At 35.9% G+C, this 18539-nt stretch overlaps 1 protein-coding gene and 1 non-coding gene across 2 annotated transcripts; both read left to right on the top strand.

The window, feature by feature from the left end:
• Nucleotides 1–2168: 2168 nt before the first annotated feature.
• On the top strand, nt 2169–4232 carry LOC150031218 (uncharacterized). The gene is made up of 5 exons (XM_090309163.1): nt 2169–2310; nt 2384–2504; nt 2608–2711; nt 3807–3938; nt 4026–4232. The coding sequence occupies exons 1-5, from the start codon at nt 2308–2310 to the stop codon at nt 4050–4052; spliced, it is 387 nt and encodes a 128-aa protein (XP_090165289.1). The 5' UTR covers nt 2169–2307; the 3' UTR covers nt 4053–4232.
• LOC120072394 (small nucleolar RNA snoR109) lies at nt 2867–2952 on the top strand. Its single transcript, XR_005480455.1, has one exon. It is a non-coding gene; the product is annotated as a small nucleolar RNA snoR109 (small nucleolar RNA).
• Nucleotides 4233–18539: the final 14307 nt, after the last annotated feature.

The raw sequence follows: 18539 nt of genomic DNA, 5'->3' as shown, positions 1-18539 counted from the left end.
AATCTACCAAGAGAGAAGCTTGAGTTTTGTTGTTCCGCTGCGAGAATCACAAGTTCCTCCACAAAGTGAAATAGGGGGAGATTTGTTGGATTTATTTCACCTTTATTGGTGAAAGCCCAAATTAAGGCCCAAGAACCATTAGGGCCAAATAATTCTTTTAAAACTTAATAACCCTTCCAGCCGCCGTTTATGTGAGTTTTTTTACGCAAATTGAGAATTTAAATAGCAAAAGAAAATTAGATTTTTTGGCATTCCAACCAGCAACGTTATTTAGCCATTTGGGAATCGATCCGTGGTCCGATTGAGCTAAAATTTTGACAGCGTGTTCTTGACACGAGGGTCTTCAATTTGGACAGTGGAGATTTCATTTGGAGCTACCTACAGTCAGATACTGTAGGTAATTGGTTGCCACTTCAAGTGAGACGTTTCTAATTTTATTCTTCTCAATTTGTTGCTGTTTTGTTACCAAGATTGTTATCTTGAGATATTTACTGTGTATGCCTCTAGTTGTGATTAGGGAGAACTCATTGTAACCCATTTTTTTACTCCTCACATTGAGGGGGGAGGGAGAGGGGTTTCCACGTTAAAATTGTCAATGGGGTTTCCACGTTAAAATTGTCTATGTCCTTACTTGATTATTATTGTTGTTACTAATTAATTAGTATTATATTAGATTCACACAAGAATGGGATAATTGATCCGAAGAATATAGTGTTTATCCCAACAAAATAAATCACTCAAGGTAAATGGAGAACAATGTAAGAAAATTTCACTTGTTCAAGGCCCATCAAGGCCATTGGGCCTCTGACACAATGATGTGTCTTAGAACGTTGTGAGACTAATGAACAGGAAAAGAGAAATATTCCCCAAAACCTATGCCATGTCTTTAATCTCTTCAATAGAGAAGGCCTTGAATTGGGGGTACATTTACTACTAGGTCCTCAACAAGCCATCACAAATCGCCTGCACCTTTAGAACTTCGACCTCTCTATAAATAGAAATGTATTGCAAACCAACAAGACGACACGCCCTAGGTGATCTTGAACACCAATCCTAGACCCTTAAAATGAGTGGTGGGGGTTCCAGAGGCATAAGAATTCAACTTCCAAATGTGTCTCAGTGGAGGAATCTAGTCAATGGACTCATTTGAAGGACTAGAAGCTAAAAACCTTTGAAACTGCATTTCCACCAACATCTACACCAATATCCAAATACTCATGCTAATATTTGTCAATACTGAGGCTTGTGGAATCAAAATTCATCACAAGTCCCTAAAACAACTTGTTCTGGGCCTCCCAAATTTGCCAAGATATGATAATAACTTTGTTTATCTCTTGCATCGAGCATCTCTCTAAAATCCAATACCAATGGCCTTGGTTACTCCATGCCATCCTAACATCACAAAGAATATCGACGTTATTAATGAGCAATTTAGACCATATATCTCTTATAACTTGACATTTTCATAACAAATGAGATGATGATTCTACATGTTTCCTACGAAAAATACACCACAGATCAATATAAATTTCTTCTCTCTTTAGTAGGAAGAAGACGAAATATTTTCCAACAATATATCGTAGCCTTGGGGAAACTAGTATATATCTCTACACTGCGATAGAGTAATTTGACTAATAGTCTCTGCATCGTCATTGAGGAAACTAGTATATATCATCTCCTCATTCCATCTCCCATCATGAATAAGAAGACATGCCACCTTTGGTCGCTGCAAATGGCTAGGGACAAGGATTGGATGTCTACTACCCTTCCTAAAGATCTAGATCTAGAGGTCACACATAAAGTTGAATTGTTTTGTGATCTCCTACTCGCCATCAATATCCTTTCTCAAACAGGCGCTATAAAGTACTTCTCTATGCATGGAATGTTACAAACGTTTTAATTTAAGAAAAATGAAATAAGTCAATCCCACGGAATATTATACTTATACATATTAAATTTTAATTTTTTAAAAGATTTTAAAATCTAGATATACTTGACACCTTAGACACTCACATATATAAAAAAAGAAAAACACTAAAAACATTGTATTCTAAAAATAATTTTAGAAACAAGTCTGTGATCTGTTTAGAATCAAAAAACAAAATGGGATACTATTCCTAAATTTTGTGAAGTGTATAAAAAGGGATTTTAAACTAAAAATTTGAATCCAATTAAATAAAGACGCCGATTGAAACAGAAAACCCTAACTCTCTGTTGCCGATCTAAAGCCCTAATTCCAAAGTCTCATCTCCTCCTCCAAATTCCTGAAAATCCTGAGTCTCTGCTTCCTTAATCTTCGTACAAAAAATGGTACTCTCTCTTTCTCTTCTCTTTCTGTTTGATATTGAGTGCAACTTTATGTATTTGTGATGTAAATTGGCAGACTGCAGAAAAAGTAAACCCGAAGGCCTACCCTTTGGCTGACGCCCAACTTACAATCACCATTCTTGATCTTGTTCAACAAGCTACTAACTACAAGCAAATCAAGAAGGGTGCCAATGAAGGTAGACCTCTCTTCATTCTACAGTTCCATAACACACGAATGAGATTTGTTTCTATTCTGTATGTTCTGTGAAATGATTCTGTATTCTGTGTGATTTTTTCCAGCAACCAAGACGCTTAACAGAGGTATATCTGAGTTCGTTGTAATGGCTGCAGACACCGAGCCCCTTGAAATCCTCCTCCATCTTCCTCTGTTAGCAGAGGATAAGGTACTCTTCAATCCTCCTCAAGAGAGAAGATTTTGTTTTTGTTTTGTATCTTTATGCTTGTTCTGCTTGATTTTGTTTTCTGGGTTTTGAGGCTACATGTACCAAGATAAGGGTGTGAAAAATTAACTGATGTCCTTGTTCTTGACCTGCCAAAGAGGCTGTAGCTAAATCAGATTTGAGAAGTTAACTGGCCGGTTGTTGTTCTCTGTCAATAAATCTGCTTACCGAACTTCTTACATTTTTCTTACCTTTCCTTAATAAGATCAAAGATGTTTATTTACCTTTTCCCCTTTAAATGACTAATTAAAGAAACATTGCAAGAATGGGAGGAGAGTATAACTGCATGGACGTTTGCCTTTTCTGAAATTTTTGTCTTCTTTCAGACAAGCTGCACTTGTTTTTCAGTAGTTTGCATCTACTGTTGTCCATATCTGTCATGATGTAGATCAGTAGATTGACTGACTCCTTCAACTGTGATCCGCAGCCCTCCCCTAGTCTCTCTAATTGACATACCCCAATAAACTGCTCTAGGCCTTTTTATTTGGAAGCTTCTTAGTGGTGCTCATTTTTTGGTAGCTTCTCATCTTTTGTGTTTGGTGTACGTATATATATATATATATATATATATATGACAAATGTTATCAAGTATTCCAATAATTGCATTGCAACCTCCAAAAGCCAAAGACCACTCCTCAGTATAGCTTACAACCCCCTCCCAATTTGTGTTTACAAAAGTGGATTATAATTTAAAAATGTATCAATAGAGATGTCTATTCTTTTTTTTTTTTTTGGTTTTTGTTTAATGGTTCGCTTGGCATTTTATCCTCAATTATTTTAATACATAATGAATTGGGATAAGAAAACTTTCCCCACAATTGAAGTTTAGTTGGAAGTAGTTAGCCTTTCTTCTGATTGGTATTTTATCCAGTCCTAGTTTCCTGCCAGGAGACTGACTTTGAACATTGCTTCAGTATGCTACTTTTAGTATAAAAATAGGACTGTCAAAATCAGGTTATTGGGTGTTCCCATTCCAACATAGTATTTGATGGCTGTTTCATAGTAACGATGGAAGTAGTGTTCTATTTGATTTTGCAGAATGTGCCCTATGTGTTTGTCCCGTCTAAGCAAGCACTTGGCCGAGCTTGTGGAGTTACAAGGCCTGTTATAGCTTGTTCTGTGACCACAAACGAAGGAAGCCAATTGAAGTCGCAAATACAACAACTCAAGGTAACTGATTGACACCAGTAAATTTCTCCCTTCTTTTCTAAATGACCCTCCTGGTAACATGTTATGGCCGTTCTTTTTGATATTTAGGATGCGATTGAGAAGCTCCTGATTTGAAGATGTAGGCAATTGTGATTTCGGTATGATGGGCTTCTTGGTTCATAGTGGTCGCTCCCTTAGAGGCTTTGACTGATGTGAGTTGTACAAGTGGAGGAATATGTAACAAACACTACAGTTTTCTTTTCCAAAAGATACGATTTATTTAAAAATGATAACGATCCTTCATTCTGATTGCCATATCTTGATGTTACTTATCAGTTAGCCATTTTGTTTCTTTTAGTAAGATTTGGTTAGATATTTGACAAAATCAATTGGATTTTTAGAAGTATTTCGAACCACGAATATGAATGAATGAGAGTGGATCATTATCGCAATCTGCTTTGGTGTGGATTTGTTAAGGATAGACACTAAAAGTCGTTTTGGTAAACAATTTGAAAATAGAAACTTGAAAAGAGTGTTGATTTTCATATTTTTAGATATGAAACGACGGTTTGAAATGTGCATAAAACTAGTTGATTTACTAATTATTAAGTTGAATATAAGTTATTATTAATTAATTTATGATTTTTTTATGTATATTTATTATTTTCATATAGTTTAGTATACATTACATACTACATATTTTTGGAACACTATACTAATTAACTCTTTTAATTTAATGGAAAATTATTTCACATGGCCGAAAATATTTACAAAATATAAGAAAATTTTAGAATCTATTAATATCTATCATTGATATATTCTATACTTTTCTTATATTTCGTAAATATTTTGATTTATTTTCTATATTTGAAAATAGCTCACTACTCTTGAATAGAAAGAATGTCTCCTCCTAAGAGGATTAGTAAAAAAGAAGACTCCAATATTGTGACATGATATTGCAACTAAGAATTAAAATATTTGTCGATAAATCAGTGTATTCTTTAAATTGGAGGATTCGATATCAATATTAAGGATTAATTATTATTTTTAATATATATATTTTTTAATAAATACATGTAAGACAAAAAACTATGAGTTCTAATATGAATATAAATAAAATTTATATGTCATGTGTTAACAATCAAAATGTTTATAGTTTGAATTATTCGTAAATAAAAAAATATGTATATAAATATTAATAATATTTGTAACTTAATTTAGAAGTAAAACAACTTGATATTACATATTTTATGGTAATTAAACTATGTTCATGAACGATATATTTGATATTTTAATCTATGATTGCAACCGACGATGTATCATTTTCATTTATTTGTTTGATATATTTTAAAGATTCCCATTTGATCTAATAGTAGAAAGATGAAATATCTAGAAATTAATGTAATCCAAGTGAATGGGAGGTTAAAGAAACTATAAGCATTAATGATTTTGTTTTCCAAGGAAAACAAACAACAAACCTTGAAGGACATAAATTATCCTTGTCAAGGACAAGATTAACCAGCCAGTGTAGAAGAATTCTAGTCCATCCCTGAGAATCTTTTTGAGATCGTTTGGTTTAAGATTTTAAAGATATCCAAGAATTAAGTATACATAGAAATAAGGATGATTGTGTTTGGATGTACATGAGAATGTTATAAATATTTTATGGTAACAAATTAACTTTGTATTTTATTTATAAAATTAATCATGGACACCTCCATAAATTTTTGATAGATTTAATTGATTAACAATAAATTCAATTCAAAATTTTGAGTAAAAACAATTATTTAACTATGAAATAATAATATTAATTAAAATTATTAATTACAAATATTTTTAAAATGAGTAATTTATAATTAAAGTTACTTGATTACATAATTTGATGTATCAATTTGATGAATTTATATAAATATGATGTATTAATTAATTAAACAATCAAAATCAGTTTAAAAAATAAATATAACATTTTGTGATTAAAAAATAATGAATTATAATTAATCAATGATAAACTAATTATAATTATTAAAAAATAATCTCATAAAATATTAATCATAATGATAATTAACTATATATATAATTTACTAATGAATTAATAGTATTAATGTATCGGTTCTTTACCGTTTATTATATAATTAATTAATTTATTTATGAATCTGGAGTAGTTAAATTCAAATATTATAATTTAAAATTTAATATAATTTTCTAAATTATAAAATCCATATATTAATTAATTTTAATAATATAAAATAAAAGGATAAATTCATGAGGGGCACTAAAAAAACCACACTTTTTGATGGGTATTATCCATGGGTATAAGGAATACATGAGAATAACTTATTTCCATGCCCAAATCATCAAAAGTTGTACCAAACAAAAAATGTGTATTTCTTACCCATTCCCACCTTTATTCCCATCTCAACTCCCTCAATCCAAACGCCCCCTTTGTGTTCACCACCCATCTACTTTAACTACTTTTAAGTATTTGATAAAATTGATTATTAATAATTCGTTGGAATTACTTTCTTAATCACATGTTCATTTTCACCGTTTTTTAAAATTTATTCCCTACTAGCTTTCGTGTCACATCCCCTTCCGAACTTTTCCTCATTCACCCGAAAGATGGCATGAAAATAACAGATACCACTCTTTTGTGATGCCTAATAGCCATTCAACCTTTCATATTGAGCAATTTTATATAGACATAACAATTAGTGGAAAATAATTGTTTGTTACAACTAATACTGTTTTACAGAATTTCGTTTATGCTCCCTAAGTTTACTCCCTTTCGGGGGTGTATCAAGGAAATTCACAAGTTGAGAATGTGTTCAAAGACTCTAGACTAAGTCTAAACTGAAGGAAATTGAACACGAGGATTTCCATGAGCAGCGGAAGGATCATTCCAAATTACAATCGTATATGAACTTTACAATTACAATCACAAATGGAAACATATGGTTATGCTAAAATACAGAAATTACAACATACTATACAAAAGATCAAGAACAAGAGTAACACACTTTTGTAGACTCATCTTCGAGTTCCTTGATCACGAATGCTCGATCACAGCAATACAGATCCACCCGAATGCTCGTCCAACATGACCGCTACACAGCACGAACACCGCGCACTCGAACAAAGAGATCACCTAGGTCACGAATGCCCCGAACACCATGAACGGCGTCCATAGAACCTCGATAATGTCGAGTTGAGTATGACACCACCAAGAAGGTTACCTTGGAATTCTCAGTATGAGAATCCAGAGGGTGGGTTCTATGTGGACTTGGATTGAGGCAAAAAATGGAGGAACTACAATCGTGTAAACGATTGAACAAGTGGGAGATGGAAAAACCTATCGTATAGGTCGATGCCTAATCATTTAGGAAAAGCTATGCGATCGCCTAGCAAAAGCTATGCGATCGTTTAGCTCATCGCTTAGTTGAGTATCTATCACCTAATAACACTTAATGATCGTTGTCGCTTAGTAAATCTTATTTACTTGACAACTTCCCGTGAGAATTTTCTGAGATTGGAAATCTCAAAACCACATTTTTACAAATCTTACTAAAATTAGGAAAACATTTTTTTTTTAACTCACGGTTACCATGAAAATACCAATAACCTCCCACTCAATTGGTTATTAGAGAAAAAGAGATAATTATCCAATTATTAATAATATTATGAATATAGATGATAACCAACTTATCATACTATATTTATAACCTATAGTTTTAATATTTCATCTCATGAAACATATAAACCATAGTTCTTTTTTTATTCCATGGTACTTAATGTAAATCTCATTTACATTAATCCTTCACTTCATGTATCTCATACACCATACTGATCATATCATATATAATCGAATTACCTCTTGTCAATTTGAACATTTCAAATCAACACCAAGAACTGATCCTCAAATTGAATCCATTGAACTACTAAGGGGACCTTATGAACCTATAGCTTGAAGCTCCAATGGTACGTGAATAACTGACTAAACTCTTTAGTCACGGGATCCACCATCCGTTAATTGCCAGGCACTCCACTAAAGATCGACAATTGAACTCTTCTTACCACAGATATAGTATGTGTTCATCTTAACCAATCAACAGTGCGACAACCCTTCACAGATCGCTCGTAAGTATAGCTTGGCCAATAACCGTTATGCCCCTATAGTTACATCTAACTCCTTAAGTACCATTGAATCCTCTAATGAACATAAGTCATAGTCCTACTATAACTGAGTTCTCTCTTCTAAGGAGAAGCTGTGGCCACTATGTTCAAGCCTCAGAATCAGCCCTTAAAGGAGCAATCTCTCTACTTACCCCTGCTTTGGGGAAGAAGTGAATTTCATCTAGTGTATTGAGTTCCCAGCTCCCAAATCAGATAAGTTCCCAAAAAGGTAGGCATGTTGAGTTGACAATCTGGCCACTCTCACTCATACTAATCAAAGGACCGCGCGCCCTCAAAAGTAAGAGTTCCCAAAACACTCAGGATTGAGATCGTGTCACCTATGGTTGTTTAGGTGAGATGTAAGTCTCTAGTATCAACGGTGTTATATATAGAGTCTAGTTATCTCGTGGTTCGGTCTTATACAAACTCTTTGTATAGGACATTCCCGTTCGCATATCTCCACATAAATGGTCAGGATCTACCATCTGTAGACGTTTACAACACTTGCAAACCTCTACAAGGCGGGCTGTATCCGTAGTGTTAAAGGATCAGATATCCCACCTTAATCCTTATACTATAAACCTATTTAGGTTATCATTTAAGGCATGATCCACTTGTATATCTCATATACATGCTTAATTAAGTTTACATAAGATAATCATGGAGCTTTGTTTATTGGATATGAGTAAATGCCAAAATGACATAACAGTTATTTTATTCATAAAACAATGTGTATCATTATAAGCAACGAGACTCCGGGAGAATTAGGACACCAATCTCAACAATCTCCCACTTGTCCTAATGCCTCGGGAGACTAATGTACAATACAATATAAATATGTACAATATACAATAAACTAGGACCTACCCAGTATCATGTCCCACTTGCCCTAGACAAGGTGCCACATGTCTCGTAGACCCAGACTCTCCAGGTGACCCTCGAACACTTTAGCTGTGAGAATCTTTGGAAAGGGATCAACAACGTTGTGCTTCGATGCGATCTTCGTAACTATCACATCACCGTGATGCACAATCTCCCTGATTAAGTGGTATTTTCGCTCTATATGCTTACCCCGACGATGACTTTGAGGCTCTTTTAAATTTTCCACAGCCCTGCTGTTATCACAATAAAGAGTGATAGGCAAATCCATATTTGGAACAACTTCCAAATCTGAAAGGAATTTCGTCAGCCAAACAGCCTTCTTAGCTACTTCACAAGTGGCTACGTATTCGACTTCCATAGTGGAGTCTGCGATGCATCTTTGCTTGATGCTTTGCCACACTATAGCCTCTTCATTCAGAGTGAAAACTGACCCCGATGTCGATTTGCGAGAATCTCTATCGGTCTAAAGGTTAGAGTTCGTGTATCCTATAAGCATCAGATCCTTATCTCCATACACGAGCATGTAGTCCCTCGTGCTCCAAAGATACTTGAGGATCGTCTTGACTGCCGTCCAGTGATCAAATCCTGGATTGAACTGATATCGACTGACAATGCCTACTGCATAACAAATGTCGGGTATGGTACACAACATTGCATACATCAAGCTTCCTACAACTGAAGCATAGGGAATCCGTCTCATCTCCTCAACTTCTTGAGGTGTCTTAGGACATTGATCCTTAGACAAAACGATTCCATGCCTGAAGGGTAACAAACCTTTCTTGGGATCTTGCATCCTATACCTGATCAACATTTGATCGATGTATGATGCTTGAGACAGGGCTAACCGTTTGTTCTTGATCCTGAATGATTTGGATCTCTAGAACATACTGTGCCTCACCCAAATCTTTCATTTGAAATTAGGCAGCTAGCAATTTCTTAATGTCAGTCAGATACCCTACATCATTCCCAATGAGTAAGATATCATCCACATACAGTACTAGGAAAGCTACTAAGCTGTTGATGATCTTCTTGTAAACACAAGGCTCATCAACGTTTTGATCAAAGCCAAACGACTTGACCGTAGTGTCAAATATGATGTTCCAAGATCTAGATGCTTATTTCAGCCCATAAATGGACCTATTAAGCTTGCAAAATTTTTGCTCTTGATTTGGAACTATGAACCCCTCTGATTGAGTCATACAAATGGTATTCTCAAGATTACCATTAAGAAAGGCAGTCTTGACGTCCATTTGCCATATTTCATAATCATAAAATGTGGCTATGGATAGGAAAATCCTAATAGACTTGAGCATGACAACAAGTGAGAAAGTTTCCTCATAGTCAACTCAATCAACCTCGGTATAACCCTTTGCCACGAGTCGAGCCTTAAAGATTTGCACCTTTCCATCCACACCTCTCTTTCACTTATAGATCTGCTTACACCCAATAGGTCTTACCCCATCAGGTGGATCAACAAGCTCCCAGACGTTATTGAAGTACATAGACTCCATTTCTTGGTTCATGGCTTTAATCCATTCATCCTTGTCAACATCCTCCATTGCTTTCTTAAAAGACAACGGATCCTCAACCCTATCATTCGAAATGACGTTTTGGGCTTCAGTCAAACCCATGTAGCGATCTGGTGGGTTCATAACCCTCCCACTACGTCGAGACAGTCTCAACTCTTGAGTTGGTTGGCTAGATGTACCGACCTCAACAAGTCTTGTTGATCTGTCGGCCTGTTCAACAACTCTTGTTGAACCCTTAGCAGTCTCAATCCCACTAGAAATCTCACGCAAAACGAGCTTACTTCGTGGCTTATGATCCCGAATGTGGCCTTCTTCCAAGAAGATAGCATTTGTAGAAACAAACAGTTTGTTCTTACTTGGATCATAGCCTCTAGTTTCCTTGGAGTGGCCTACAAAGAGGCAAACCTTCGAACCCGGTTCTAACTTCTTTGGGCTAGTCACGACCACATGTGCTAGACAGTCCTAAATCTTGAAGTGGCGTAAACTACCTTTTTGGCCTCTTCACAACTCAAAGGTGTTTCAGAAACACTTTTCGAGGAAACGTTGTTCAGAATATAGCATGCAATCTCCAATTCAAAACCCCAAAACGAGTCTGGAAGATGAGCATAACTCATCATAGACCGAACCATGTCCAACAAGGTTCTGTTTTTCCTTTCTAATACACCATTCTGTTGAGGTGTACCAGGGGCCGAGAGTTGGGACGCAATCCCATGTTCTATAATATAGTTCTGGAATTGGAGGTCCATACACTCTCTACCACGATCAGATCGTAGTGTTTTTATCTTCTTACCCAACAAGTTTTCAACTTCAGCCTTATACTCCTTGAACTTGTCAAGGGCTTCAGACTTACGTTGCATTAGGTAGAGATACCTGTATCTTGAATAATCATCTATGAAAGAGATGAAATATTCATACCCACCCTAAGCCCTAACATTCATCAGACCACAGAGGTTTGAATGTACAAGCTCCAAGGTTTCCTTGGCTTTGTAACCTTTTCCAGTAAAAGGTTGTTTGGTCATCTTGCCTTTGAGGCATGATTCACATACCGACAAGGAGTTTTCTTCTAAACTCTTTAGAAGTCCACTTTTCACCAACTTCTCAATCCTATTGAAGTTGATGTGACCTAACTATAGATGCCAATGATGGACGTTTTCCTTAGGAGAAACCTTTGATTTTTTAGCTGTTGTTGCCGTACTGAACATTTCAGTGTTAAACAAGGCTTTTATGACTAACGACCTTAGTATATATAAGTTACTTTCCATTGAATCATAACCAAACTTCGTTCCATTCTTGAAAATAAACACTTTATTCTAAAAAAAGGAGATGGTGTACCCTTGTTCAATGAGACAAGAAACTAAGATTAAGTTCCTCTTAATATGAGAAACTACAAAAACATTATCCAGTAACAGATAACGTTTCTTGTCAACAAATAACTTCAGCCTACCTACCTACAGCAACAACCGATTCATAAAGTCATCTCTCCTTGTGGCAACGTTTTCCAGGAACTGAATCCTTGGTAAGAGGAACTGACATGATTGGTAGCACCCGAATCTAAGATCCAGACAGAATCATCATTCTTTACCAAATACGTCTCCAAGACCAATAAATCAGATTTACTGTCTTTCCCCCTCTTTTAGAGAGTAGTGGGATAGGTGTTAGAACAACGGACACTACTGGTTTTGTCATCCATCCCTTTATGCTCGAAAAGTAAGAACTGACGTTCAAACAAATCTTGCAACGAGTCCATGATCTCGCATGCAATGACCATGTTCTCAACCCTTTTGGCCAAAACATCAGGTATGTTAGCCAAAATATGAAGTCGGGCCAACCACATTTCATATGCATTATGAACACTTCGCGGTGCATCAAGGATCGAGACTTGAGGACATTCCTCAACCATGAAAAATTCGAGGTCGTTTACCACGAAATACGTTTCAGACGATTCTTTCCACTGTATGTATACGATCATATTAAAAGCATTAAACAGAAATACTAACGAGTTGCTGAAAAGAAAACACATTGACCTACATTAGGTTTTAAGAAAATACCCATTGTAAAACAAACAACATCAAATAAGGTTTTAGCAAAACTAATATGAATCCCATGTGACATCAAGTTTCGCAATGACGCTTCAAAGGTTTAGGGCAAAAGCCGCCGAAGGGAGGTCAATTATCCTTCCTCTGAATTGAGAAGTTCTCAACCAGTCATTAATACCAAAACAACATTTGCTTCTATAACGACTAACCATCATTGATTTGGCCAGGAGATCATTAACTTACTTAACAATCTCCCGTAAGTGTGACCCACCATTTTAGGCCCTAGAGATCCGCCCCAAGCAGCCAATCCGAAGGGAAAAAATTCGATTGGGGCAAAACCTAAAGCGACCCTATCCATTTATGGAGTTCACCTTGATCTTGACCAACTGTACAAAACCCATCCGAAGGGGGACGCTCTCAGGGCGCCACGAGGGAGTATAGAATGATCTCACGGTGTGAACCAATGACAGAGACCATAGGACGTGTTGACACACACCCTTCACCCACTTACTATAAACACTCTCTCCGTCCACCTTGATATTGACTCATGCAAATACCATCTGAAGGAGGATGCTCCCAGGGCACCACAAGGCCAAGCATGAATCTCACAGTGTGAACATTCAGAGATAAACGTAAGTGGAATCATAGACATATAAGATACATTTCTTCCTCTTACTGAGTATTTTATAACCTAGGGTTTAGTTTACTTAGAAAAAACATGGCTAAGGATTTTAACCAAGTGACTTTTATGTTTGTCCAAGAGTAACTTTTACCTTGGATAGTTAAACAACTTTTAATCATCATCCATTAAACTCTTTAACGGAGTCTTTGACCACCTTTCTAGATAGGTTCTCAGGTAGGGGTGTTCCGTTTCCATCCACCTAAGAATCCCAGCTAGTCAGAACCCACCTTAGATAAAAGGTCCCTTATAGATATATTTAAAACAAATTTAATCTTTTATACCAATCAATTTAATCCTATTAAATAAATTTTAAAAGTTTAATCTAGGTTACTAAACTCTTTAGAACCATTTGAACTTAGGTCTATCTCAATTCAATTTTAAAACCCTTTTAAAAAACTTGAGTTCACCTTAAGTCCGCATGAAATTCTTTCTTATTGATTTTAGTTCTAATTTCCTTTATAATACTTATAAACAAAAACAACCAAAACCACAATGCAAAGATAAGACATGCAAAGCATTCATAACGATTATAAACAATCTAAGTGTCATGCTCAATGTATTGGTCATTCATTGCTACTTCTTTTATATAACACTTATACAAAAAAAGCAATGAAACAAGCATAACATGCTTCCATTCACACTTAGACTATAACACTTATAATAAAAGGATGATGCATGAATATGCTCACTGCATGCAAAATATAACTATTATATTTCATGATGCATGCACATGCTTTCATGTAATTTCTTCATGCAATATTATTACATTTATAATACATGATGCATGAACAATTTCACAACCTAAGGTGGGTTTTAAACTATATGTCAAACACTTTGCCATATAAACACCATACATCACATGTATAATAAACAAATGTTGATGAACCGGGTAAAATTGCCTTAAAACCACAAAATTAAAGCTAACTATTAAAAAAACAAGGAGTCTCCGGTTCAAATAGGCGAATCGGGTCTTGAATTGCTCGAGCGAAGTAACGCGTCTCCAAATAGACGAAAGAACAAACACTTCGCTCTAATGCTTAACAATGCTCCCAGAGCTAAACGATCGTGTACCTTTTACTAAGTGATGAAGCCCGAGGTACGCGATCGCCTAACGCGTTCCGCACAACGGCAGCCTTACGCGATCGTCTAAACGACTACGATGCGACAAAGCACCATCGCTTAAACGATCATTTAGTGAGCGCCTTCGTATCGTATACCGCGCGATCGTGTAGGTAGTAACTAAACGATGAAGCAAGCTAACTACACGATTGTCTAGCGCGCACCTTTTACTAAATGATGAGCATCATATGCTCCCACTACGATCGTCTACCTCCAGCGCCTATGCGATCGGGCAACCAATGCTACACGATAAAGTAAATGATTTACCCCATCGTTTAACATTAGCTAAATGATGGTTTAGTAAATACTACAAGATCGTATAGAAAAATCTACATGATCGCTTAGATAAATCCCAACGATCGTTTACCTTAGGCTACACGATGCTACCAACTCTTGGTTTTCTTCCTTGTTGAGAACCGCATCTCCATGCTTCGAAACTTCATCACAAACGACTCGACTAACTCAAACTCTTTGAATTACAGACTTGATAGCATGTTAACTACGCCCAAAACATAGGGGGCCTTATAAATTAACACTTTGTAATTGAAGAAAGCTTTAAACAAAGACAATTAAACGTGAAAACATTCATCAACTCCATCCACAAATACACTTAACAATTAAACACAAATGCAGAAAACCCACCATGACTGTAAAAGAGGTTCAAAACAGAATTGAAATTTGGAATATCAGAACATCCTAACTCTGATACCAATTGAAGGAAATTGAACATGAGGATTTCCATGAGCAGCAGAAGGATCATTCTAAATTACAATCGTATATGAACTTTACAATTACAATCACAAATGGAAACATACGGTTATGCTAAAATACAAAAATTACAACATGCTATACAAAAGATCAAGGACAAGAGCAATACACTTTTGTAGACTCATCTCCGAGTTTCTTGATCACGAACGCTCGATTACAGCAACACCCGAACGCTTGTCCAACATGACCGCTACACAACACAAACACCGCACACTTGAACTAAGCGATCGCCTCGGTCACAAACACCCCGAACACCATGAATGACCTCCACAGAACCTCGACAGTGTCGAGTTAAGTATGACACCACCAAGAACGTTACCTTGGTATTCTCGGTGTGAGAATTCAGAGGGTGGGCTCTGTGTGGACTTGGATTGAGGCAGAAAATGGAGGAACTACAATCGTGTAAATGATTGAGCAAGTGGGAGATAGAAAAACATATCGTATAGGTTGATGCCCAATCGTTTAGGAAAAGCTATGCGATCGCCTAGCAAAAGCTATGCGATCGTTTAGCTCATTCAAGCTATCGCTTAGTAAATCTTATTTACTTGACAACTTCCTGTGAGAATTTTCTGAGATTGGAAATCTCAAAACCACATTTTTACAAATCTTACTAAAATTAGGAAATCATTTTTTCTTTTAACTCACGGTTATCATGAAAACACCAATAACCTCCCACTCAATTGGTTATTAGAGAAAAAGATATAATTATCTAATAATTAATATTATTATAAATATAAATGATAACCAACTTATCATACTATATTTATAATCTATAGTTTTAATATTTCATTTCATGAAACATATAAACTATAGCTTTTTTTCTATTCCATTGTACTTAATATAAATCTCATTTACATTAATCCTTCATTTGATGTATGTCATACACCATACTGATCATATCATATATAATCGAATTACCTCTTGTCAATTTGAACATTTCAAATCAACACCAAGAACTGATCCTCAAATTGAATTCATTGAGCTACTAAGGGGATCTTATGGACCTGTAGCTTGAAGATCCAATAGTACGTGAATAACTGACTAAACTCTTTAGTCATAGGATCCACTATCCGTTAACTACCAGGCACTCCACTAAAGACTGACAACGGAACTCTCCTTACCGCAGATATATTATGTGTCCATCTTAACCAATCAAAAGTGCTAAAATTCTTCACAGATCGCTCGTAAGTATAGCTCGACCAATAACTATTATGCCCCTATAGTTATATCTAACTCCTTAAGTACCATTAAATTTTCTAATGAGCATAAGTCATAGTCCTATTATAACTGAGTCCTCTTTTCCAAAGAGAAGATGTGGCCACTACGTTAAGCCCCAAAATCAGCCCTTAAGGGAGCAATCTCTCTACTTACCCCTGCTTTGGGGAAGGAGTGAATTCCATCTTGTGTATTGAGTTCCCAGCTCCCAAATCAGACAAATCCCCAAAAAGGTAGGCATGTTGAGTTGGCAATCTGACCACTCTTACCCATACTAATCAAAGGACCGCGCGCCCTTAAAGGCAGGAGTTCCTAAAATACTTAGGATTGAGATCGTGTCACCTATGGTCATTTAGGTGAAATGTAAGTCTCCAGTATCAATGACGTTATATACAGAGTTTAGTCATCCTGTGGTCCGGTCTTATACAAACTCTTTGTAAAGGACATCCTGCTTGCATGTCTCCATATGAATGGTTAGGATCTACCATCTGTAGTAGTTTACAACACTTACAAACCTCTACAAAGCGGGCCATATCCGTAGTGTCACCAGGATCAGGTGTCCCACCTTAATCCTTATACTACAAACCTATTTAGGTTATCACTTAAGGTATGATCCACTTGTATATCTCATATACATGCTTAAGTTTACATAAGATAACCATGGAGCTTTGTTTATTGGATATGAGTAAATGCCAGAATGAAATAACAGTTATTTTATTCATAAAACAATGTATATCATTACAAACAACGAGACTCCGGGAGAATTAAGACACCAATCCCAACATAAACTTCTAATTAAGAGAGTAATCAGAGGTAAAACGGGTTGGATAATGGATTCACTAAAAGGGAGAAAATGAAGACCCTGGATAATTTGAGGGTAATAGACTTAGTGAATCTCATAAAGGACACTCGTGGATGAATTAGGATTGCTCGGGTCAAAGTCAAAAACAACGTCAAAGTCAACACTTTGAAACTAAGTGAAATTTGGAGAAATTGGAACTTCTAATGGTAAGTAGGAGGTGTAGGAAGGTCTATAGAGTGAAGTTTGAATTGGAATTGAAAATAAAACCTCAAGGTGTAATTTCGAGATAGAGAGAGAGAAGGGAAGAAATTTTGGGTTTTGTTCCAAATTGAGGTGTCTTCCTCAGTTCTCTCCATTGGATGGCTAAGAGGTGATGGGTTACTCAACTAGGAACGTGGAGAGGCTCAAGTAGGTGGTGGCAATCGAAAATTTAAGCTGAAACATGCAAACTCGGTGGGTATTATCTATAAAAGGGGAAGATGTTGTAAAAAATTCATCAATTTGAGTGGATAAACATTGGACAAGACAGAGTTAAATCATAGAGGGAGTTTAGAGGAAGGTCTTGGAGGATTTAATTTGAAGAATCAAGGCCGGAAACACAAAGAAAAAGAAGGAAAACAGCGTCGTCGTAGTTATCGCGAAAATAGGGGGCACTCTCGGTTTTCTTCAAAACTGTGGAGCTACAGGACAAATCGAAGCTTTAAACTTGAAGGTAAGATACTTCCAAGGTCCCTTAGGAGTTCTATTTTCTTAGACTTGAAATTTTTGGTCGGAATTTGTTGAATTTAGATTAAGAAATTTATCGCCGAAAAATCGGGCTTCGTGGAGTTCTTGGATGATTCTGGACGATTCAGGTGTTTCGAAACTCCAAACTTGGAGGTAAGGAAGTTACATGATGGGGTAAGAGGTTGGTATAGGTTAATTTGAGTGGATATGGCTAGATCGTGAAATATTGATGGTAGGAGTGTCGTCGGAAAATACTGGCCAAAAATGGGTTACTAAAGGCTGGAGGTTGAAGATGAAGTTGATTTTTTTGGGTTGGGTGGGTGACCAAGTTTAACTTTTAATTTTAAGCTTAAGTTTTTTTAAAGCATAATTAGGAGTCCAATTGGTATTATTGTGATGCTTTAGGCATAAAATTAGAAGAATTTGTAGTCCTAAATTAATCTTAAAATGAATTAAGGGATTAATTTGTTAAGTAAACCATAATTAGGGATAATGGGAAAATTAGGCAAATTGGATCAAATTAAGAGTAATCAAGATGTCTCTAAGTTTAATTTAAGTTCTTTTGGATATTATTAAGATGTTTTGACCTTGGAATTGAATTAATTTTGAATATTAAGTTGATTTTAAGATAATTCAAGGATTAAAGTATACGGTGAAATCCTAAAATTTGGATGACATTAGGTTTGGGAAAAA

The sequence above is a fragment of the Benincasa hispida genome, unplaced genomic scaffold, assembly GCF_027475165.1.
Source record: "Benincasa hispida cultivar pf3 unplaced genomic scaffold, pf3_genome.v1.1 HicScf1398, whole genome shotgun sequence".
Taxonomy (NCBI): domain Eukaryota; kingdom Viridiplantae; phylum Streptophyta; class Magnoliopsida; order Cucurbitales; family Cucurbitaceae; genus Benincasa; species Benincasa hispida.
Note: the sequence above shows the minus strand (reverse complement) of the source record. Positions and strands in the feature narration are given on the sequence as shown.

What these genes read in the sequence shown, in the direction of transcription:
- LOC150031218 (XM_090309163.1), top strand. An exon ending in CAAGAAGGGTGCCAATGAAG is followed by an intron (nt 2,505 to 2,607) that starts GTAGACCTCTCT and finishes GATTTTTTCCAG; the next exon opens with CAACCAAGACGCTTAACAGA. An exon ending in CTCTGTTAGCAGAGGATAAG is followed by an intron (nt 2,712 to 3,806) that starts GTACTCTTCAAT and finishes TTGATTTTGCAG; the next exon opens with AATGTGCCCTATGTGTTTGT.